The following is a 25,223-nucleotide window of genomic DNA, read 5'->3' on the forward strand; positions in this document are numbered from 1 at the left end:
CTACCTGATGTCACTACAATGACATCACATGATATAATTTATAAGGGTGTTTAATTTTATTTTTAGGATCAGGGGTCAAACACAGTGGGAGCATGTGCATATGTGTGATCTCCCCGTATATGTTTAGAATTAAGGCGATGTTTCCTACGCTGATTTTATATTATTTCCTACTTAATATCAAATGAAGACAGCACCTATGTGGGTCAGCGTGTGTATTCACAGGGCTTGATTATAATCTTGAGTTCTATCTCCTGTGTATGTTTGTTTGTGGTACATAACCCAGTTATTTTGCATACTCGAAAGGGCTGAGAAAGCTCAGTGAAAATATAGCTCTGTACAAACGTTCATAAAAGTTCCCAGCCCGGCCGGGCGGTGGTGGCGCACGCCTTTAATCCCAGCACTTGGGAGGCAGAGGCAGGCGGATCTCTGTGAGTTCGAGACCAGCCTGGTCTACAAGAGCTAGTTCCAGGACAGGCTCCAAAACCACAGAGAAACCCTGTCTCAAAAAACCAAAAAAAAAAAAAAAGTTCCCAGCCCGGCAGAGCAGTGGTGGTGCACACCTTTAATCCCAGCACTTGGGAGGCAGACGCAGGTGGATCTCTGTGAGTTTGAGGCCAGCCTGGTCTACAGAGCTAGTTCCAGAACAGCTAGGCCCATTACACAGAGAAACTCTTGTCTCAAAAAAAAAAAAAAGAAAAAAAAGAAAAGTAAAGTAAAGAAAAAAAAAGTTACCAGCCTAGAACCTGAGTTTTTACAGATGAACAAGGCTGGAAGAACAGGATTGAGTTTGGTGGGAAGAAAATGTCATTTACAACAGAGGAGGGAGTTGAGGGGTGGATCCTTAAAGTTCCCTTTTGGGAATGTGGATAAATTTGTATTATCATAAAAAGGCAATCTTTGCACCCAGCATGCCAAGTGGTTAATGCATTATACAAAGTTCTGGCTTAATTTTAGGAAAGGATATTTTACTGGAAACGTGTAAACTGGAAGATTGCAGAAAGTCACCTGTTTGTGCCATATTTGAAAGAGGGTCTGCAGGGCATGTGGCTTCCTGCCTTCCAAGTTTATAGTGACCAGAGAGAAACCTAACAAACAATGCACACAAATGACTGCAAAATGCATAGAAAAGCATTTTAAAAATGCATATATCTCACCCCCCCCTTTTTTTGCCTGCAGGGTGACAGATTTTTCAGAAAACTTGGGAAAATAAACATGTCCCAGGCATATCAAAGTATCAGTTTTGCACATTGTCTGTGCACATACACAGTGACAGCTAGAATTAAATGGGTCAAATTCAAACTTACAAAATTCAGTAGCGAAACAACAACAATAACTACACAGCACAAACACAAGACTCACAAAGAAGGGAAAAAAATCTACAATTTAACAGGTTTTACAAACTTCCCAACGGGCAGGTTTCTAGTTTTGAAATGAGGCTGGGTCCCGAGGGCAATGATCCCGTTAGCCTTGAATGGGTAGTGGATACATATACCGAATCCTTCTAGTTTTTCAGGAAAGAAAATAAAGTCAAGCAACAAAAATGGTTCTGGTCCTCGGCACTGCGTGGAATTCTTCATGCTTCTAGCAAAGAAAAAAGAAAGCGGGGGGGGCAGTTAAGGGATTGGCAATATCTACTAGTAACTGACCTGTCAATCATTTTAAGAAATCCTGCAGACTGGCTAACTCCCCATCCTCAGCTGCACAGAGTGTTATTTTCTTCGACCACATGCTAAGTTCAAGGCTATCCTTGGCTATATGACATCCTACCTTAAAATTCAGAAATACAAAAGTTTCACCTTGCAGATGTGGGTTCCCGTTCCTCAGAAATTTTTGAACGTTTCCAGTTCTTTGTCAGACACAGGTGGGGTCTTGTCCCACTCACTCTCTGGATAAGTCTCAAAGTTGGAGGTGTCGCCATCACCCGATAACTTGGGTACAATGGGTGGCTAAGGGTCACACAAAATAAATAAGGGAAGCACCATTATGCAGAAATGTGAGGAAGTCGAATACTTTTGTTGACTGACAGTAATGTTTGCATGGCTCACAGGGAATGGTAACACGAGGCAGCTGAGTGGGGCCATGCACTGCCTGTCACTCAGAATGTAAATTTTACAAGGAGGGGCTGAAGCCACCCGGGAATTGCAGTCACATGGTGTACATAAACTAATACACATACATGGAGACAATCACTAAATAAATCTCTGCCAAATTAATTTTTAAGACTGAGACACAGCAGTGGGAGCTTGGTGGATGGTTAGGCTAGGATATGGAGGGGTTCATTTAGTTTAAGGGTGTATGATAGTCCTACCTTGAGTTTCTTCTGTGGCACTGACTCCCACTCCACACCCCGGAACCATCGGTGCCGCTTGATGTCTTCTACCCCGTTCTTGAGAATAAACATATACAGTAAAAAGCTTTAGAAAAACTGTGTGTGTGTGTGTGTGTGTGTGTGTGTGTGTGTGTATGTGGTAGTATTTGTAAAGTCTCTCTCCAATAAAGCAGATTAAAAAAATAAGTGGCCAGATGTGGTGGCATATGCCTTTAATTCCAGCACTCTGGGAAGGAAGGCAGGTGGATTCCTGTAAAATTTGAGGTCAGTCTAGTCTACATAGAGAGTTCCAGGGCAGCCAGACTACTTGGGGAAACCCCACCTCAAAAACAAACAAACAAACAAATAAGAAAAAACAAGCAAATAAATAATAATAAAACTCTAACAAAGAATAATAAGTCAACCATGAGGAGTGTTGCAAGTCTGTCATGCCTGCTCTGGGAGGTAGAGGTGGGTGGTCACAAGTTCAAGGTGATTCTCAGCTACATAGTTTACGCCTAGCTTGGGCTACATGGAAACAGCAAAAATGGGTCGGAGAGATGGCTACTCTTGTACAGAACCCAGGTTTGGTTTGCAGCACCCACATGGTGGTGGACAACCTATTACTGCAGCAGCAGGGAAACCGGTGTGTTCTGCCCACTGTGGCTGGTGATATACCCAGGTAGTATATACACAGAATTAATAAAAACAAACAAACCACAAAAATAACGAACACTGAGCATGGTCTGGAACACCCTGATGATGTTACTATCAGTGTGCAAACTGGAACACCCTGGCATGACTCACCTTCATGCTGCCCAGGCGCCGGGTCCTATCTACCACCAGCAACTTCTTGATCAGGTCTCTGCATGAACAGAGCAGACACCACTTAGATATGGAAAATGCCAGAAACAACACAGGCACCAACCTCACCTGCACTCGCACAGTGTGTCCATAGGGAAAGCATTTGCAGGGGGCAGGGTGGGTAGGCTGCTTGCTTCCTGGGCTCCCACTCCTAACACTGACCTTCAACCCCTGACCTCTGGCTTCTGCCTATTACAAGCCAGGGCTACAGACGTGTGTAGTACCATTTACACAGTGAGGGATGAAGCCCAGGTCTCGGGGCATGCCAAGAGAGGCACCAGCACAACTCACTGAGAGAAAGGCACTCTCCCCACTGAGCCACAAGCACTCTGTCTACTGGGCTACAAGTACTCTATGCAGTGTTCAACTACCAAGTACTCAAATGGTAGAAAATTGGTACAAAATCTCTACTGATTGAAGTATAAGCACTCTCCCCACTGAACAACCAGCACCCAGCCAATTCTGCCGATAAGTACTCTGAACTACAAGCACTCCGCCCACTAAGCCACAAGCCCTCCATCCAGGGAATTTGCCCGCAACCCTTTAGCACTTATCTATCCCAGCATTGTTTCCTCCTGTATAACTGACAAGGCGGCTTTGCAGGACCACACCTGTGTTCGTTTATGCAGGTCTGTCTAGGGAGACCGAGTTTGCAGCCCCAGCACACCTGCTGAATAAAATCCCAAACACCAGCCACTCTGCTGTGTCTTTATTGTGGATAAAAGACAGAGAATGCAAAGGACAGTGAGGTGCAGTAAATCAAAGACTTGGAGAAATTAAGGCAGGGTGGAGATGGGATGCTCTGTGTGTGTGTGTGTGTGTGTGCGCGCACACACATACACGTGCACACAAATATCCTGCAATCCATAGCACCCATAATAATATCCAAGAGGAACTGTAGTTCAGTGGAAAGGGTGGCTGTAACACAGCGGGCGGAGAGCTTGCAGTTAAATTGGATGAGGGTTTGTCGCTCAGTGGGCAGAATGCTTATTTCTCAGTTGGTTGATTGCTTCTACTCAGTGAGTACAGTGCTCACCCGGCCCTGGGTTCCATCTGCTGTATTACATAGTCTGGATACAGGTAGCACAGATCTGTCTGTCACCCTGCCTTTGGGAGGCTAAAAGAGGAGGATCAGAAGTTCTGAACTATGTGGACCCTTCTTCCTAATTAACTAAATGAAAAAAATAAACGATTGGAGATGAAGGCTCATTCTGGTTAGAAAATGCTCAAATTTAACCACACTCAAATCAAAGAAAGTTAAAGGTATTTATATATTTTTTAACCCTTGTTTTTTCTTTTCCACTAATTTTACCATAGTCTTCATGAAATGCATGGTCAGTATGAATACTGAGCAAATGTTTTTTAAGCAACATGTTGACCTTGTATATAATAATTCTTTATGATGAATGCAATTTTATAAAGAGAAAAAGACAGAAAAAAAAGAACACTTGTGGAGCCACAGAGGTTTGCCTTTCTAGCTCAACTAATAAACCAATCTCAGCAAAATATACCATACATGTGTATGAAATTGTCAAAACATTAATAAAAATACCATATTTACACATTGAAGTGATCATGAAGAAAAGCCTAGGACCCCAGCATCTCCTTCAAGGGCCTATCTCCAATAACCTAACTTCTTCCCACTAAGCCCCTCTTTTCTTAGTGGTTCAAAAAAGAGTTTAAAAACTTAAAGTTAAAAAGTTAATAAATAGGCCTGGCACAGTGTTGTACATTTTTCATTTCAGAACTCAGGGGGATAATATCTATGAGTTCAAGCAAGGCTAGCCTCATCTACACAGCAGTACCAGGACAGCTAGGGCTACAAAATAGGACCCTCACTCAACTATAAATTAATAACTAATAAATTAGATGGATGGATAGATGGATGGATGGATGGATTGATGGACAGAGTGATCACTTATACAATTGGCTCCAAATCTGCATTAATTTCAACACATTCTATCTCAAAAGGAATGAGATATATAACAGGTCTTTCAAATATTATATTTCAGTAAAATGAAAAGCTTTCCCTTCCTGGTGGGAAAAGTGGTTGGCATATGTAATGAATCAGAGAATTTGCCAGGAGTGTGTGCTTTCAGTATTATTTCACAAAGCGCTGAAAATAAACACAGGGACAGGGCAGGAAGTCCGCAAGTGCACTTACTTAGAGGTGAAATCCAAGTGTCTGGGGAAATCTATTTTGCACGCAAGGATTTTCTGGTAAATCCCAAATGGGTTGTCATCAAAAAATGGGGGAAACCTGTTGCAGAGAGAAGTGTGTATTTTTAGCAGAATTAAACACAGAATTATGTCTACTTTGTGCCAGTTATTTTTGCTTAATGGAGGCAAAAAATAATTTGTGTCAGATGGCTCCACTGCTTGACAAACTGGCAACATGGCCATGTGAAGACAGATGGCAAGCAGATGCTCTCAGGAGGCAGTGTAGCCACAGGAAGACAGGGAAAGCATAGAGGGCCTCTGTTGATGACTTCATCCCCAGCAGGGGGTGGAACTGACCATTATAAACCTTTGAGAGGTGGGGCTTAGTAGCAGAAAGTATTGGAGATGTGCCCTTTAAAAAGATATTGGGACCCCAGGCTTTTCTTCATAATCAGTACGACATGAAAAAAATTTTATATTGATTTTAAAGCATTTCCTTGTTTGTGTGTATGTGTGTGTGTGCATATGTGTGTATCTTATGAGTTATGTTATATATTATACATTTTGTAGATATTTCAAAGAAATTATATTTCATGTATTGTACACACACACACAGACAATATGTACAAATTTTCCAGAAAACATCACTGGGACCCATTTGCACATAGGGTCTTTACCTAGAGAATGAGTGACAGATTTTGAGATGAGTTCATCCTGAGTAAGGATGACTGTAGATGTAGTAACAGTAACCTTAAGACAGAACAAATACAGAGCCATAGGAGAAGCCATGTGAAGATGGGATTGAAGAGGCCACAAAAGCCAAGCATACCAGGAGCCTCCAGGAGCTGGAAGAGTGGATGGATGCGGTAGATGAGTGGGTGGGTGAGTAGATGGATGAGTTGGGGGATGGATGACTGGTGGGTGGATGGATGGATGGGTAAGTGTGTGGATAAGTGAGTATATGGATGGATGGACAGATGAATGGATTGGTGGGCTGATGTATGAATAGATGGTTAGATGAGTATATGTATGTATATATGGGTGGGTGGGTAGGTGGATGCTCCTTCTTGACAAATCTCATACTATTTTAGTAAAATCCTCCTGCAAGCTGTTTTTTTTTAATACTTGGTTTGATCCACAAAGGATGAACTTTCTTTTATCTAGGCACCAGAGAAAAACCCGTGGGGCTGAGACAACTGTCACTTCCCCAGCAGGAGCCAGTGACTCTAGGTCTACACAGGTGAACACTGTCAGGGTATTGGCCTCCAATTCTTCCAGCTACACCTAGATCTGGGGACATCTCATTTTCTATGTTTATACAATTTTCTCAAGTGTATACTAGACTTGACAGATAATAGTGACCCTCAGGAATGACCAACCTTCCAGGCAAGTGGGAGACAAACAAAGCCCATAACTCCCACATTCTATGCATTGCCAAGAAAGGAAATTTAGGGTGGTGAAGAAACAGCACAGCATTGCCTTCCTCATCTGCTCTTCTATCACTACTACACTGTTTGACTGGTGTCATTTGTTCCCCGTGGGTACTGCTCAGCCTCATGTGTCATCCCACAAATAAGATGGATGTTACACATAGGCAACTATGAATGTCTTTGAAAATTTAAATTCTCGTTTAAGGAAACTAAATACTGGGTTTATAGAAAAATAAATACCCTCCAAATCTTGATAGTGCAGTGAGTACGTCCATGTGCCAAGTGTCAGAAAGGAGATTCAAGGTACTGTGTGGGGTGTGAAGAAGATACCGTGTGTGTCCGGTTGCATTCAGGAGGGTCACTCACCCAGACAGCATCTCGAATATAAGGATGCCCAGTGCCCACCAGTCCACGGCTCTCCCATGGCCTTTGCTCTGAATGACTTCTGGGGCAAGGTATTCCGGTGTTCCACAGAGGGTCCATGTCCTATGGGGGATGACAGAAGCAGTATCCATGAAATTTGGAAGATGCCATAACATAGGGTTGATGAAGACCAAGTTGCAAGTATGGTCACCATGAAGAAAACTGATGGGTGGCCACATAAATTGAATATTCCTACCTGAAAAAATCCAAGATGCTCCCAAATCTAAACCTTTCTGAACACCCACTGATGTGACAAGTCTAAGATTTCATGATGTGAAAGTATTTGAGGCACAAGCCATATTCACTGTGGGCAGACCCATTTTCTACACTGGGATGCTGTGTGAACTTAACTGTCAACTGACATAACCCAGAATCCCCTGGGAAGGGTTTCAGTAAAGGATTTTCTACATCAGACTGGCATGTTGGCCTAGGTAGACGAACCTGTTCCATAAAGCCAAGGAAATCCAAACTTTGGGTATTCAGCTGGTAAAGTCACACAAGCCTAAGATCAATCCACATAAGAAACAGAAGGAGAGAACGAACTGTAAAAGGCTGTCCCATGATTTCCACACCTGCATTGTGACAAATATGTGCTCAAACATTCAGCATGCACACAATAATAATGACGATGAGGATAATATAAACACTCCTGAATCTAAGCTCTTTTCCTAGTTTGTAGTCCTGGTCGGCCTCAAACTTGCCTACTCCCATGGTTGGCATGGACTACCACACCCAGCTGCCTCATCTATGGTGATAACATAAACTGACCCTGTAGTGACATGTTCTTCGCTGAATGTCTTCCTTGCATTAACTTACACATAATTTGATTAATGGACTCATGATCATTTTCTGGCCCCTGCTAGTACTGTACTCACATGAACATACACACAGATACACATAATTAAACAAACAAACAAAACTGAAGGTAGTGGAAAGCATACTAGGGAAGGAGAGGGTGGGGGATGATGGGCAAATCAATATGCAGAATCAATAATCAGTATTAATCATCTTTAACATTAGCGATGGGGCTGGAGAGAAGGCTCAGAGGTTAAGAGCACTGGCTGCTCTTCCAGAGAACCTGAGTTCAATTCCCAACAATCACATGGTGGCTCACAACCATCTGTAATGAGATCTGGTGCCCTTTTCTGGTGTGAGGGGTTAATACAGGCAGAATACTGCACATGATAATTAAAAAAATATAAAAAAATAAAGACATTAGGTTCAACCTACACATTCTTTTAAAAAAATTAGTGATGGGGCTAGGAATGTGGCTCAGTTGGCAGAGCACATGCCTGGCGTGCAGTAGGCTCTGGGTTCAATTTCCAGCATGGCATAAAGAGATGTGGAGGCGGAGGCAGGAGCATCAGGACTTCTGAGTTTTTGTTTATTTTGAGAAAACATTTCTCTATGTAACAGAGCTGGCTATCTTGGAACTCACTTGTGTAGATCAGGCCAGCCTCATACTCACAGAGATCCTCCTGCTTCTGCCTGTTGAGCGCTGGGATCAAAGGTGTGTGCCACCATACCCAGCCTTAATTTATATTTAAAAACAGCCAATTGGTGTGGAAAACAGCTGCTGACATCTGCAAACTGTAGAACATATAAGAAAATTGATTGTTTCTTTCTTCAAAAGAAAGATTCAACTAAAAAAAGAAATTAAGCTATATAATGTTTAATAAAGCCACGTGGTCAAACTCTAAAATGAAATATTATTCAGCAATGAAAAGGATGATAGGTTGGAGGGCGGCACTACATAGATAAAGAGGCCATTGCATAAGTTGGACATGAAAAGGAAAAAAATATTGCAATGATGTTGTGTGTGTATGAAGTGTGTGGGCCAGGAAGATGTAGAGCGATATGATGTATTCCAATGGGCTGTGAGGGGCGAATGAAGGGTGTGTGGAGAGGTTCATGTTTACACATGATGAAAATGTCCTGAAGCTGGGGCCATGGCAAAGTGGACAGAGCATTGGCATAGCATGCTTGAAACCCTAGGCAGATGCTCACTGGGTCAAATCACTGTGTCAAGCCTGAGAACCGTAGTTCAATTCCTGGGACCCACATGGAGACGGGAGGGCACTAACTCTTGCAAGCTGTCCCTCTGACCTATGCACCACGGCACATTTCCCCATCCAAAATAAATAAATGTAATAAATTATTTTTTAAAAAGTGGGCTTGAGCTAGGCAGTGGTGGTGTACACTTTTAATCCCAGCACTCAGGAGACAGAGGCAGGCGGATCTCTGTTTGAGGCCAAGCTGGTCTACAGAACAAGTTCCAGGGCAGGCTCCAAAAGTTACAGAGAAACCCTGTCTAGAAAAACCAAAAAAAGGGGCGGGGGAGAGGGCTTGAGAGATGGCTCAGTGAATAAGAGTATTTGTTCTTGTGATCCCCAGCATCGACGTGGTGGTGGTACAACCACCTGTAACTCCAGTTGCAGGGGACTTGACAAGTCACAGCACAAGGACTTTCCGAAAAGGACTCTAGTGGCTCAGGAAGGTTGGCAGTGGGAGGGCACAACACGAAAAACCTCTGTGCAGTGAACCAGACAGAGCAGGGAATAGATGGGGAGAAAAGTCCTGCAAGTGAAATGTACAGAAGGGACTCAGGCCCAGAATCTGTAAATAATGGATCCGGACCTGGTGCAAGGGATTGTGCAGGGATGGAACTATAGGTCATTGAGTAGAGTGCCGACAGCTTTGTGGGTGGGAAGCGTGTAGCTGAATAGATAGAGCGCTTGCCTAGCAGACACAGGGCCCAGGTTCTAGTCCCAGTGGAAACAGGACATGAGATGCGCACCTGTCATCTAAGCACTCGGGAGGTTAAGGCACAAGGATCAGGAGTTCAAGCTCATCCAGTTTGGGGTGCACACACACCCTTTGCCTCATACCCCATCCCGATGGAATACACTAGGAGCCAGTCAGTCACTGGCTCCTGTGTGCTTCTGGGCTCATTAACTCAGATTTCGATCCTTGTAGCCTGACTCAGTTAGAACAAGATCAGGGTAGATAGAGCACAGTAGCTGAGGAGGCCACAGGTAACTGGACCTGAGAGAGCTCCACTTACCGGGCTGAAAGCTGAGTCTTTCTGTGTCTGCCCCAGGCTGGAGGTTTGCATGCCTTAGGTGGAAATTTCTACAGCCTTGGGCCTGACTTCTTTCTACAGCCTTGAAACTCTCTACAGGCAATCCGTTTTTTTTTTTTTTTTTTTTTTTTTTGCAAAAATACCCCAATGGTTGTCTGGTTGGTCAAGGGTATTTAGCATACTCTGCTAGTATTGGGACCACAGAGAATCTGTCCCCAGCACAGAGATACCCTGCTGAGGCTGCAAAGTGCCTGATTTCCTCAATGTGAAGCCTTCTCCCCCCACCCCCACCCCCACCCTATGGCTTAACAGGAATGTGACACCATCTTCTTCATTACCTACGAGGGGCTCCCTTAGCCCTGAGCAGAGGACCCTAAGGAAAGAGTTCTATAAATAGAAAACACTAAGATGGAGGCTGGAGAGGTGGCTCAGCCTTAAGAGGGCTGGCTGCTCTTGCAGAGAACCTGGGTTCAGTACCCAGGACCCACATGACTGCAGGCATTCACTTGTAACTCCAGTTCTAGGGGATCCAATGCTCTCTTATGATCTCTGTGGGTAACGCATGTGCATGTATGTGCACGTGCATGCACACACACACTCACTCACACACATACAATACATCTTGAGGCAAAAAAATACATTAAAAATCAAACTGCCCTCTAGCGGTGCTGGCGCACGCCTTTAATCTCAGCACTTGGGAGGCAGAGGCAGGCGGATCTCTGAGAGCTCAAGGCCAGCCTGGTCAACAATGTTCCAGGACAGCCAGAGCTGTTACACAGAGAAACTCTTGAAAAACAACAACAAAAATGGAACTAACATGTTACCTAGCTATAGTATCCCTGAACATATGCTTGTGTGTGTAAAATCTACATGTATGTGTATATCTGTAAGCATACATACATGTATGTAAACATATAAACTGCACAAATGTACATGTAATATAGATATGTATTTAAATATATTTGCATATGCACATATATTCAAATACAAAGTTATTCTCACATGGACATTATTACAATTTTCCAGAACAAAATTCAACCACTCTGATAACAGAATGATTTTCTCCTTTGCTCACAACCTGGACACCACCACTCCCAAAGTTGTACACTGGGTGTGGACTGCTTCCCACAGACTCAGGTATTTTAACACTTGGTGCCCAGCAGGGGGTGAGCTCAGGGTTTGAGAACCCTGCCTTATTTCCTATTTTCTCTTCCTGTATGTGGCTGCAATGTGAGCAGCTGCCCTCTACACATGGTCCTATTGGCACGTGATCCCATGATGGAACCAGGAACCAACTAATATAAGCCCATTCTTCCTTAAAAAACTTTTTTAGGAGTGTTTAACAACATTAGTAAGAAAATAATAGGATACCCAATTAGATAGATGGAGGGAGGGGTGCATCACACCAGAGCCTACTGTGCATTCTGCTTATGTCTGTTCACCCACCTAAATCAAACCTTCAATTGTCGATCAACCTCCGATGACCCTGTGATTGTTCCCACTCACCTATCCACCAGCTTCTTCGAGAAGCCAAAGTCAGTGAGTTTGATGTGCCCTTCCCTATCTAGAAGGATATTTTCAGGCTTTAGGTCCCTGTACACGATCTCTTTGGAGTGCAGGTACTCGATGGCACACACGATCTCTGTGGAGTAGAAGATTGCTGCAACTGAGGAGAAGTGGCCACGGTTCCTCAGGTAAGTGAACAGCTCACCACCAGGCACGAACTCCATCAGCATGTACAGGAAGCGGTTGTCATGGCCAGTCCAGAACCTGCAAGATGCAACAGAGTGCATGATGGGTGTTGAGGTAGGTGCTCAGATGTAGATGCAGATGGATGTTGGTGATTGATAGATACGGATGGCAAGACATGTGTGCAGACTCTGGATATACAGAGGTAGATGTTCCCGTTAATATACTGGTGTATACAGACACTAACATGTGTCTATATACAAATATCAAAGTATAAATACAGATATAAAGATAAATACACAAAAAGGTGCAAACATATGTATGTGCCCTGGTTATCTTTAACTGTCAACGGTACGGCAAAGAACTTTCTTTATCAGACTGGCCTGTTGTATAAATACAGATATAAAGATAAATACACAAAAAGGTGCAAACATATGTATGTGCCCTGGTTAGCTTTAACTGTCAAGGGTACAGCAAAGAACTTTCTATATCAGACTGGCCTGTGGGCATGTCTGTGAGGAGGTTCTTCATTCAATTGATTGATGAATGCAGATCATGCCCACTGTGGGTGACACCATTCCCTAGCTGCAGTAAGATGTGCTGTCACCTTCGACACAGCCTGGAGTAACCTAGGTAGGATCTTAGTGAGACATTTCCCACATCAGACTGGCCCGTGGGTATCTGCAGGGAGTTGATGACTGACATGGGAGAACTTGCCCACTGTGGAGAGGGCTTCTTGTGCTGGATGAAAACTTTCTGCTTCTGCTTGCTCTGCCTTACCTCCAAGATGGGGGGGGGGTATGGTGACAGAGAAGTGAAAGCCAAGTTAACCCTTAGAGACTCTCAGTCCCTTTGCGTCACTGTTTTATCATAGCAACAGAGTCAAAGCTGGCCAGTAAGAAATGAGGATGTTTGATTAAGATGCCCGATGTCAGTTCACCTAATGGTAAGGTTGTGCTTAGATGGACTGTGGCTGCAGGTTGATGTTAGGATGTCTTAGGTTGCTATGTGAGGACAACCTGAGGGTGAAGTTCGCAGGCAGAGTATGTGCTAAGCCAGTGTTGCCCTAGGTGGGACCTTCACCAACACCCTGATCTTAACCAAAACTATGTATGTATTATGTATGTATGAACATATGCATGTGTGTGTATGTATGTATGTATGTACCTTTCTTCTATTTACCAATCATCTATTATCTAGCTATTTAACCTATCCATCCAACCATCTATCTTGTCTACCATCTATCATCTATCCATTATCCATCCATCATTTATCTTTAACTATCATTTATATCATCTATCTACTAATATCTATCTACTAATATCTATCTACTAATATCTATCTACTAATATCTATCTACTAATATCTATCTATCTATCTATCTATCTATCTATCTATCTATCCCTCTCTCTCTTCCCCTCCCCCCGCCAAGTAACTCTCCCAACTACCACAAGGTTTTCATCCAAAAACATCACTGCTTTCCACGCGCACAAAGCAATGTCTACAGATCACTCTCTGACTATAATCCCCTAGGATGGGAGGCTCCTCTAGACACCTGCTGTATTGTGTCCGGAGACACTGGGCCTTTCAGAGATTATAGTTCATACCTCTCCAAAAATTTACTCTACTCAAGGCTTCATTCCTGGTTAGATCTCTGTGTGTATATCCCTCTGACATAAAAGGAATGGTTGTACAAGAAGAGAGATCATGGTCTCCAATCAGAGCACAAATTTTCTGTGTCAAGTGACAGCACACTCTCATCCTACCTGGGGATGGTGCCGCCTGCAGTGGGCAGATCCCTACATCAGTCATCAATCAGAACACTCCCACAGACATGCCCACAGGCTGATCTGAAGTGGAAGATGCCTCAGTGAGACCTTTTTGGGTTGTGTCAGTTGGCAGTTGAAACAGGACATTTTCCCTGTACTTTGGGAATGGTGCCACCCACAGTGGGCTAAGTCTAATACCAACTCTTACTAAAGCCATTTGCAAATAAGCCCAGATCCCTGCAGCAATACAAACTGAGAGTCCTATCAGCTGTTTGAAGCCATTCTCATTATGCATCCCATGTCTGTTCAAGACAAACAGACTACTCCACGTTCACAGCTGACACACGCAAGCAGGATGATGACCCTGAAGATCTCCAGCAGCATGCACATCATCCTTGAAAGTTCAAAGGCCCGACTAAGTTGTGTTCCCACAGCTGGGCAGATACACGGCATGTTCTGCCAGGCTGTAAGTACTCCAAGTCCCTGTAACACTAAGTGAACTTTAACCTAGCTCTTAACCTGCCTGTTGAGTCCTATGAATGCAAAATATATAAAAGCAAGAAAAGATTCCTATAAGGAATGTGTAGTCACACAGGAGTGGGTGGAGATGTCTAGTCTGACTTAACCACTCAGGATTCATCCTTCCAAAATTTCTGTGTTAAAAGTCTGCACACCCAAGACCTTGGGACAGGACTGTGTGTGGAACCGGGTCTTTATGGGGAAACAGGTAGAATGATGTCTCTGGGATAGATTTGACTTAACAGGACTGAGTCCTCATAAGAAGGACTGGGACAGATACAGAGGGATGAGCCTTAGTTGGTGTTTCCACCAAGAGGAACCCATTTTGGCTAATATTTAAGTTCATGTATAATTTAAGGTCCTTGTGTTTTACATTTTTAAAAAATACTTCTCTGTATTTTATTTATATCTGTGTGTTTAAGTGTGTACATATATATGTGTGTGTGTACATATAAGAGTACAGCAGACACAGAGGCCAGCAGAGGGCATAGGATCTCCTGGAATTAGAATTATAGAGGACTGTGTGTTGCAAGGTGAGGGTTGGGAATTGAACTGGGGTCCTCTGCAAGAGAAGCAGATGCTTTTAACCACTGAGTCCTCTCTCCAAACTCTGATACTCTAATTCTATGCTATTCTAATGAATTTTGACTATAGTGTACATCTATGATGTTCTAACAAGATGGAACACTCTAGAATAACATGACTATCATGTGGTGGTATTTCAATGATGTCATGCCGGGTAATTTACCCTCTCCTGGGCTCACGGGACAGTCATACTTGCTGAGTTCCAGCAGGAGACCTTGTCTCAAACTCTTAGTGCGAACTAAGTAACAATGGCAGATGTTATCCTTTGATCTCCACATATATATATAGACATATATATGTGCACATATATATATATAATATATTTTACATAAATGTGTATATATTTCTAAAATACAAAAAAGGGTTTTAACATTGATAAAAATCACCAGTTGAGTTTTAGATGAAAATTATGAATGAATAATTAGGTTACTCTGTCATCTTGACTAGATGCTGTAATAAAAGATCCAGGTCTTTGACTTCTACAGGTGCATCATATTGAAGAAGAGATTGATATCAGCATCACAAGGCCTATTCAGGTCACACAAAAGGAGTTGTTATAAAAATTCATAGGTTGAGACTAGAGGGATGGATCAGAGGTTAAGCACACTTGCTGCTCCTGTGGAGGATGCAACTTTGCATCCCAACACCTGGCTGGGCAGTACACAACTACCCAAAACTACAGTTCCAAGGGGATATAGCACCCTGTTCTGGCCTCTGTGGGTATGATTTGGATGTGCACAGTCATGCACAATTAAGAAGAAATCAAGACAAAACCCGGGTAGCATCTCCTACCTCATACCTCTGAGCTACAAGCACTCTATTAGGTGAGGGCAAGCACTCTTCCCACTGAGCTACAAGCATTATATTAGCTGGCTGCAAGCACTCTATCCTCTGGGCAACAAACTTTCTCCCTGCTGAGTTACATGCAATCAGTCAACTGGACTACAAGTGCTCTACCCACTGAGCGACAAGCTCTCTATCATGTAAGCTGCAAGCATTCTACTCACTGAGCTACAGCCAGCACCTTCCCGATAATGCTCCCTTGAGAGAATAACCTTGCAGAAGTGGGGAGCTAGAAAGAAGGAGCCAGGAACTCACAGCTTAACAAGGAAGGGATGGTTGATTTCCTTCAGAACTGCCTTCTCATTCTGCACATGCTGCTCCTGCTTCAGGCGGATGACATCCGGGATGCTCATAATCTTCAAGGCATAGTACCTCCTGCCTGTCTTCTCCTTCACCAAGTTCACGCGGCCGAATGTTCCGGTGCCTTAAAGAAAACAAAGCAGCCAGTCAAATCTCCCCTCAATCAGGAAAAGCATACATATCTGAGAAATGAACACCATATTGACCTGGGACCTGAAAGCTGGACACAGGGAGAGAAACTTACTTGAGCACTGAGGACTTTATGCATATGTTTTTATACACAACTGTCAATTAAGCAGCCAGGGAAATGGCTCTGAGGGTAAAGGGCTTGCATTGCAAACCTGATAACCTGAGATCAAATCTAGACACCCATGTAAGGCAGGGCGGGGGTGGTTTAAACTCACTCAACAACTTTCCTATGATGTCCACAAGGATGCTATAATATGCAACCATACATATAGTAATAATAATGACTAAAACTTAAAAAAATAATTGTCTGCTATACGTATTGGAGATTGTATTTCAAGTCGGCCATGATTTAAACACTGTCACGGGAAGAGCCCAGATGCTAGACTCTGCAACTCCTAGTGGGGTACGTTTTTTGTTTCTCAAGACAGAGTTTCTTTGTGTAGCCTTGGCTGTCTTGGAACTAGCTCTGTAGAGCAGAACTGACCTCAAACTCACAGAAATCCACCTGCCTCTATCTCCCGAGTGCTGGGATTAAAGGCCTGTGCTACCACCACCTGACCTGGTGGGGTAATTTTAATCCTAGCTCTCTCTATTTACCACCTCTTCCTCGGTCCTCCACCTCTATCACCTCCCTTGTTTCCTCTCATTCCTCCAGTTCTTCCTGGAGCTTCTGCTCCGCTTCTTGAATCTCTCTGCTCTTCCTGCACTTTCTTCCTCCATCCACCCCTCAGCTGCCTCTGCTCTTTTATCTCCTCATTTTTTCCTCTCCCAACAGCATTTGCCCTCTCCTAATTCTTCCTTTCCTCATCTTTCTCCATCCTCATCTCTAGCTATGCCCCTTTTGTTCCTTTCCTTTTCCAGCTCCATATCCATCTCTTCCTCTCTCTCCTCTCACTCCTTCTTTTCTGTTTCACTCTATGTACTAAACCATCCACCCCCACTCCCAATTTATTCATCCATTCACCCATCTAACTACCCACTCACACTCCCACATCCTGGCATTTTTTTATAGACAGGGTTTCTTTGTGTAGCCCTGACTGTACTGGAACTCACTCTGTAGACCAGGCTGGCCTCAAACTCAAGAAATCCACCTGTCTCTGGCTCCCAAACGCTGGGATTAAAGGTGTGTACCATCAATACCCAGCCCCCATCTCAACTTTTAATTAAACACAGTTGCTTTCTGCCTTATGATACTTCAACATACAGTGCTTACCCTTATAATGTAGTAAAGAAAAGGCAAAACTCACTGGATGGTGTTGGTGCACACCTTTAATCCCAGCACTTTAGAGGCAGAATTAGGCAGATCTCTGTGAGTCCAAGGTCAGCCTGGTCTACAGAGAAAGCTCCAGAATATCCAGGATAGCTACAGAAACCAACCCTGTCCTCAACCCCCTGCTTCCAAAATAAAAGAAAAAAAAGAAAGAAAAGAAAAAGCAAACCTCATAAAATCCCAATCTCTGCAAACATGCAGGATGTTCCCCACAGCAAGGTAGAGCTAGGCACAGGACCAAGAAAGACACCCACCCACCCACAGTTAGACCGTGGGCTGAATAGCCCAATGACCAAGAGAACCATGTTCAGCACCAAAGTTGTATTAAAGGGGGAAAAGGCATGCTTTGTCATGCCCAGTCTCAAAAACACTTCTTTTGACTTCTGCTATCTTAGCTTAAAATAAATTAATTAGGATATAAAATGGATCTCTGTAGCTCTGTTATTTAGAAAAGGATGCCAACCAATCAGGAGACACCTGTCACAGAACACACAGGACTGGAGGGGGCACAGAGAGTCAAAAGTGATCCTGAAGTCAGGACTGGCCTAGAGTGGATCAGATGGGAAAAGTGGGTGGGAGTATTTTCATACACTTTTCCAGAGAGGATTGGGGTAAGCATGCTCCAAATGTTCTTAGAATAACCTCAGCAGGGTCTGCCCCAGGCTATCCTGAATATGGGGCTCACTGAAGTGGGGGGGTCACTGAGGTGGGAAATCCCACCCTGAATGTGGGCATTATCATTCCTTCGCTGGGGTTCCCGGATTAAAGGAGGAGGAGAAAGACCTGAGTCCCAGTGGTCACCTCTCTCTGCTCCTGACATTTATATTCCTGTCTCCATGATGGACTGGCACCAGTCTGGGACACAATAAATCCTCCTCCCTTAAATTTTGATTATCAGGCATTTTGTCGCAGCAATGAGAAAAGCAAGTGCTGCGACACTAGAACCCTGTGAGTGTTTCTGATTGGTGGGGGACACATCACTTTTGTGTGAGCAGAACCTGACAGATGCACTGTGATGTGCAGTCCACGGCATGGCTTCTGCGTCAGATGGCTGCCGACCTGTTTCCTTCACACTTGTGCCTGCGGCTTGTGGGTACAGAGGCAGCTGGTGGTGTTGATTACACAGAGCAGGGGAGCTGCAGAGGCAAAGCAGCTGAGAAACCTAACACCGTGGAAAAGCACAGTGCAACAGAGCGCCAACTGCCAGAAGCTGCCAGAACAAAGACAACAAGAAAGTACCAGAAACTCCCAGGGCAAGGTGCTGTTTACTGCCTAGTGGGAGAAACTTAGCTCATCAGGGACGTGTCATTGAATGGGGCACTGGGACTCCAGTCTCCTCTTCTGTTTCCTGACCACTATGTAGTGAGCACCTCTGCTCTACCACATGCTCCCATGATGCTCTGGGTCACCACAGGTCCAAAGCAATGGAGTTATAGACAGACACATTTGAGACCAGGCGCTAACACATCTTTATAATTTTATTATGTCAAGGATTTTTTTCCACAGCAATGGAAAGCTAGCTAATACACATTGCACACCATTTTTCAAAGTCTGTAGAAGGAATTGTGTTGTCACTGGATCCGGTTGTTTGCCCCTATACAACCTCCACCCCTAATCCCTTGGTTGTAAACTACAGCATACCCACAATCACTCAAATGTATGTTGTTATCTGCCCATCCCAGTGAATGCCCCAGCATCCCTATGTGATAAAAAAAAAATCACTCCATCTTCGATGTTTAAGCCCCAGTCATTAACACCAGTCACTCTAGCACAGTCCCTTGACCTGTAAAGTGACTCCCAGGTCACGGGGGCAGTGAGGTAACAAACATCACCACCCAAATTAATTGTACACCATTTTATAGTCTTTACACACTTCGAGGTTGCCCTCTATGCCACAAGGATGAGTGGCCTCCTCAATTAAAAAAATGACTACCTCAGAGTAGGAAGATGCTGCCCACACCCTGTGCACACTCTACAAATGGTAGTCAAGTGCCCCATCCATGGATGATACCTGGAAACTTCCAGAAGTAATTCTCTGTATGACTGGCATGGGGGAGGGATGAATTTTTATGTAATAGGCTCCCAGGGTGGCGGACACAGATGTTACATGAAAGTGGCCCAGATGCCCAGAACCAGGTATCAGTAACCAATGGGGTGCAAGTAGGGACAATCCCAGTAGGCTGTGTAGAGGCATGCAGGTTCTTTCCCTTTTCGCCATCATATTGGAATATGGTGATTCTTGTCCCAGGTCAAATATAGCACATTATGTGTTCAAAGAGCTGGGCGGTATGGATGGGGGTGCAGCTCAGTGCTGGAGTACGTGCCTGGCACAAATGAGTCCCCTGGCCATATCCCCAGCACCTAGCACAATAACAATAATGATGATGATAATAACACTAATAAGATTTTTCTTGGACTGGGTGTGTAACTCAGGGGAGTGCTTGCCTAGCATACACAAGGTCCTAGGTTCCATCCCTCAAAAATAATAATAAAAAAATTTCCCCACATTCCATTCCTAGCCTCACAAAAGGAAAATAAACAGAAGAGTGGACTGGAAGTACAGCCCAGAATATTCCTGGAGGAGCCAAGTGTCGGGTATATCAATGTGTCATTAGCACTGATGGCCTTCCATAAGAAGAGCCAATCTACTAAGCCACAAGTACTCTTCCCACAGAGTTAAAAGCACTTTATCAACTGAGTTACACCCTCAACCTCAGGAGAAAATCTTTTTAAAATAAAGGAAGTGTGATGACCTGATGGCTATTTCAGACAGGAAATAAAACTGAAAGTAATATATTTGGTGTAGCACACATGAAGCCCTGGGCTCAATCCCCAGCTTTGCATAAACTTGGCCTGGTGAGGCAGGCTTTAATCCTAGCACTTCTGAGGTAGGGACAGAAGGATTAACAGTGGTTTGAGGACACCCTGGACTATACAGTGAGTTCCAGGAAAGACTGAGCTACAAGGGGAGACTCAGGAAGCAAAGGGGGAGGAGTGAGGAGACTTAAGAGGGAGAAGGAGGGGATTGTCTTAGTGTAAATGAGATTCTATATTCAATGCCCAGTATTTCAAAGATAAAATAAAATGAAAATTTGAGTGAATACAGAGAAAGCCCCAGTAAGCTCAACTTCTCCAGATAATGAAGGTACTGTCCTAAGAGTGTGGTCAGACTCAGCGTAGAGCACCCAGGCTTAGGGGTGACTGAAGCAAGAAGCACGGGCCTGTGTGACTGACGTTGTGACAGGTTCTTGCTTTCCTCCTTCTGGGTGGCATCCCAGTCTGGCCCCAGTCCTAAAACAAAAACATCCTGAAACTCACTCTAGAACCACCTTCACAGTGATACAGGACAAGTGCCTCTGAGAGAGGGACAACAGAGTGTCACCTTTGGTGATTCGAGAAAGGATGCCAGTGGCTGAGGAGATGGACAAACACACAGCTAAGGGTTGAGGATACCTTAAGTCCTAGGAGAGTTTTGAGGAGTAAACAGTCAGGAAAAGAAATCTGAAAGAATAAATCAAGTCAGTGAACAATTCAAAATGCCTGCCAAGAGGTGGGATTCGAGATGGTGCATGTAGGTTATTTAAGATGAAGCAGGCCAGGTAGAATTCAAGATGATGAAGGTAGGTTCAGTTAAGATAGTACAGGGTGGGTGGCTTTCATGAAGACGCACATAGGTTCAAGTCAAAATGGCACAGGGTTGGTGGACTCCAAGATGGCACATATAGGGTCAAGCCAAAATGGTAGAGGTTGGGTGAGATTTAAGATGGCGGAAGGTGGGCGGGGTTCAAGATGATGCACATAGGGTTAAACCAAAATGGCACAGGTTGGTGGAGTTTAAGATGGCATGGGGCGAGTAGATTCACCTGTTGGTCTCCCAACAAACACAGGAGTGTAAGGTGTAAGTGCATCAGCCCCACCACTCACAGGCCCCAGGGAGGACCCTTCCTATCCAGTTCAGCTCCTGGGTGCTTCAGCCAGACACATCCCTCTACCCTATGATCCTTCACTCTCCATCGGGGGCAGATGCTTGGCTTGAATGACAATGAGCCCCACCCCTAGAAACCACAAGGAATTAGAAGGTGGTGCTCAGGGACTTGGTGCTGTGGCGAGGGGCTTTGTGCAGTGTGTCTGTCTTTAGGAACTTTGCAAAGATCTATGATGAGACTTCCCTTTCCTGTTTAGGATGGGACTGCTCTAGAAGGAGCTGGAGGCCTTCGAGGTACAATGTGGGTAAGTATATATTTACATATCCATGAATGTTATGCAAATCTCACATCTTACTCCTCTAGTGCTAATCAGGCAAGTGACAGTGAGGCTGGGGCTTGTGGAGGGGACAACATAATGGACACAGGCGCATGACACAGCTGCTCTTATTTCATCCACAGGCATGAATGCTTGTGACTGACAGTATTGACTGGTGATTGACTGAATGAGTTTCTGAATGATATTTTTCCTTTTTAAGCACTCTGGGTCCCCATCCGTGTCCAAACACCTCCCTCCTCAACGTAATTACCTGAAGTGTCTTCTAGATGGCTCTAGATATGGATTATTGTTACTATGGACGACCAGGTGCCTACTCCCCCTCAACAATTCCTCTCTAGTGTATAATAAGGTGCTAGCCTGTTGGTGATCGGAAAGACAGCTAGACATGTGACCATACATCTTAGTAGACTCCCACCCAGACAGAGCTCCTGCCCTAGCAGTACTGAGAATTTAACACCAAGTTTCAGATTTAACACCGGCTTTCATAAAGCCAGCCAGGAAGGTGCTGAACAGTAAACTGAGGCACAGGTGACAGCTCAGAACACAAGGCATCACCCCCGAGTCCAGGGAAATGAGTGCAGAAGTCCAGCCAAGCAGAGGGGGCCTGTTACGCAAATTTAGATCTGAGATCCACTGAGCTGCAAGCACTCTGCCCGCTGAGCAGTAGGCAGTCTACCCACTGAGTCACAAGCACTCACCCACGTAGCTATACTACTCTATCCACTGAATGGAAGCACTGTATCAACTGAGCTACTCTACCCACGGAGCTATAAATACTGTCCACTGAATCACACAAAACCCTATCTGCAGAACCACAAGCAGTCTTCCCATTGGGCTGTAAGAACTATTCCACCTAAGCTACAAGCACTGTACTCACGGAGTCACATCTTCAGCCTGGAATGAAATGAATTTGAGGTAGGAGGCAATATCATCAATATTTATTTTCTGGAGAATGCAGAGTAGGGCGTGTGCTGGGGACTGACTAGGGATGCAGGAGTCGCCTGGTGAGCTCTAGAGTACTCTTGTGAGCGTGGGGGTGGCTCCCTGTGGATTTGGGTGGTGTGTACTTGTAGGCACCTGCAGCTCCAGGCCAGTCTAGTCTACACAACAAGCACCAGGACAGGCAGGACTACACATGAAAGCTCTGTCTCAAACACCCCCAGAACACCATGTTTGTCATAGTCACAGTCTAAACTTATATGAGTCCTCAATGATGAGAGTTCTTGTAGCTTAGTTAAGTGTGTGTATATAAAATAAAAGGCTGACTGGGGAGAGGGGAAGCTGACATGTGCACACACCGAGGTCCTTCTAGAAGACTCGGAGGGAACAAGCTCACAACAGAGAAAGGATGTAGGATTCAGGATGTGACACGGCCCAGGGAGGCTCCCAAGATGCCCAATGGGGTCCAATGGGAGACCCAGTGGGCCTGAAAGAGGGCTTAGTAGGTGAAGAGGCTTGCTGCCAAACCCAAGAATTTGAGTTCAATACCCTGGACCAACTTGGTGGAGGGCAGAATAACAGATGTCTGTAAATTGATCCCTGACCCCCACCCTGCCCATATGCGGAGCAGTAAATAAGTGAATTTAAAAATTAACAAAGAAGCCAGGAGTGGTGGTATACGAATTTAATCCTAACACTTGGGAGGTGGGATCATCTCTAGGTTCAAAGCCAGCCTGGTCCACAGAGTAAGTTCCAGGACAGCCAGGCCTATGTAGAGAGTCCTTGTCTCCAAAAAAGAAAGAAAAGGGTGGAGAACCAGTTGAAGTGTTGAGTGTCCGTGAGTCCCTATGGTCCCAGCACTGGGAAAGCTAAGACAAGAGGATTGCCTGAAGTCTCCAGTGGGCTTGGGCTATGCAGTGACTTTCAGTTCAAACAATATCTCAAAAACAAGGGCGGGGGCTCGGTTCGCAGCACTATATAACCAATCTGCGGTGGAGTAGGGCCGCAATTTCAGCACTTAGAAAGGATTGGCAGGGGAATGTGCACTTTAAGGTCATCTTGAGCTACACAGTGACAGTAAGGTCAACCAGGGCTACATCATAATAAGTAAAAGACATTCACAGGGGCTCCGTTTCCTTCAAAAGTCAATCAAAAGCCGGTTTCCTCCAAGCTGGAACCTTGATCAAACTCGGGTCACAAACTTCTTTACCCACCAAGCCATCTCTCCAGCCCGGCTCAGAAGGTATTAATCCTCCTTCAAGCCTAGCGCGGAACCCCGACTTGACTCCCTCAACCTAGGCACTGAACCCCTTCTAACACCAGGGTGCACGAAGAAGTCTCTAGCATCTGTGCCAGCAGAGGACGCCAATCCCGCCCTTCGTCCCTCCTCCAGGAACACTTTCCTAAAAATCAACACACTGGGCGTAACTGTCCTAGCGACCGAGGTCTCCGAGATGCCCCAGACAGACTTGAGAAGCTGCTGCCCACGATACCTTGCGTGATCCCAGCCCCCTCATAGCATCCCGGCCCGTGAGGGAAGCCACCGACTTCTCGAGTAACCTGGAGGGTCACGGGGAGACCAAACTAGGAGCCACTAAAGAAAAACCTAGACCCAGGCACACAGGGGATGCGGGGAAAACATCGGCATAGCTGTCCCTGAAGGGTCCTCCGGAGGTGAACCCCACCAGGTGTCCACACTAGGGAGGCTGGATTCGACCCCGAGGCACCCTAGGGCCCAAGCGGGTGCGCAAGCGCCAGAGAGGCCGGGCGTGGTGTCCCCGGGGTGACTGGCACCCCAGCAGGGAGCCACCGAGTCCCCAAGGTGAAGTCACCCTCCTTAAAGCTCTGTGACGTAGGGCCGCCCCATTTCCGGAGACCGTGTACTGAAATGTGTGGGAGATAAAAGCCCCAGGGTCGCAGGGGACCCTTGCGTCCCGACACGCGAGTTCTCACTCACCCACTGTGGCCACGGTGTCCCAGTTTTGTAGCGCGTGTCCAGCTTTCTGCGGAGGCGACGTCCTGGTCGGGGGGTCCCCAACTGGCGCCGAGACCTTGGCATCCTTGGGGTCGTCTTTGGGCGCAGGATCCTTTTCGGTCGCCGCGGCCCCCGCGGGCGGCTCCATGGGGCGGGAGACGCACCGTGAGACGGGGGCGCAAAGGCAGCCTCGGCATCAGCAGAGGCAGCGCACACGCGTCCCGGCTCCCACAGCCGTAAGGACAATGGAAGCGCGCGCAGCGGGGCTCAGAGCGGCGGGAACCGGTGGGACGCGCGTGGGGTCCGCGGGACAAACGCCAATGGCAACGCTCTTCATTCCAGGCGGAAGCCGGCTGGGCGGGGACCAGTCTACGCCGGCGGGGGGGGGGGGGGGGGGGGGGGGGCGGGACGACGTGATTGGGGAGGTGTCTTCCTCGCGCTCCGCCCTTCCGCCTACCCCGAGATGGGAGGAGCCGGGTTGCAGCCCCGCCCTGCCTGTTACCTTCGGAGCCCACGGGATGCGCCTGTACCAAAGTAAATAGAACGAGGGGGATGCTCGGGGGTCCCGGCTCACGTCTCCCCGCCCCCCCCCCCCCGCCCCCCCCCCCCCCCCCC

At 45.6% G+C, this 25,223-nt stretch overlaps 1 protein-coding gene across 2 annotated transcripts; it reads right to left on the minus strand.

Annotated features, from left to right (window-relative positions):
- Positions 1-919: 919 nt before the first annotated feature.
- LOC121441340 (cAMP-dependent protein kinase catalytic subunit PRKX) lies at positions 920-24,863 on the minus strand. Of its 2 annotated transcripts, none has more exons than XM_041642472.1 (9): positions 24,591-24,863; positions 15,928-16,096; positions 11,774-12,037; positions 7,129-7,248; positions 5,337-5,432; positions 3,116-3,173; positions 2,309-2,386; positions 1,797-1,946; positions 920-1,578 (listed from the first exon to the last, which is right to left on the minus strand). In XM_041642472.1, exons 1-8 carry the CDS (start codon positions 24,754-24,756, stop codon positions 1,821-1,823), a joined length of 1,077 nt encoding a protein of 358 aa, XP_041498406.1. In that variant the 5' UTR covers positions 24,757-24,863; the 3' UTR covers positions 920-1,578; positions 1,797-1,820. The 2 variants fall into 2 exon arrangements, with proteins under 2 accessions (XP_041498406.1, XP_041498405.1); XM_041642471.1 differs by having other exon boundaries at positions 920-1,581.
- Between the last annotated feature and the right edge of the window lie 360 nt (positions 24,864-25,223).

Source organism: Microtus oregoni, unplaced genomic scaffold (genome assembly GCF_018167655.1).
Source record: "Microtus oregoni isolate MIOR12 unplaced genomic scaffold, Mior012 000074F_ref0000038, whole genome shotgun sequence".
Lineage (NCBI taxonomy): Eukaryota > Metazoa > Chordata > Mammalia > Rodentia > Cricetidae > Microtus > Microtus oregoni.

Coding starts and splice junctions, on each gene's coding strand:
- LOC121441340 (XM_041642472.1), bottom strand. CDS start 24,756: ATGGAGCCGCCCGCGGGGGCCGCGGCGACCGAAAAGGATCCTGCGCCC. Junction 2,387..3,115: donor GGCGCCTGGGCAGCATGAAG/GTGAGTCATGCC, acceptor TTTATTCTCAAG/AACGGGGTAGAAGACATCAA. Junction 1,947..2,308: donor TGCCACAGAAGAAACTCAAG/GTAGGACTATCA, acceptor TGTGACCCTTAG/CCACCCATTGTACCCAAGTT.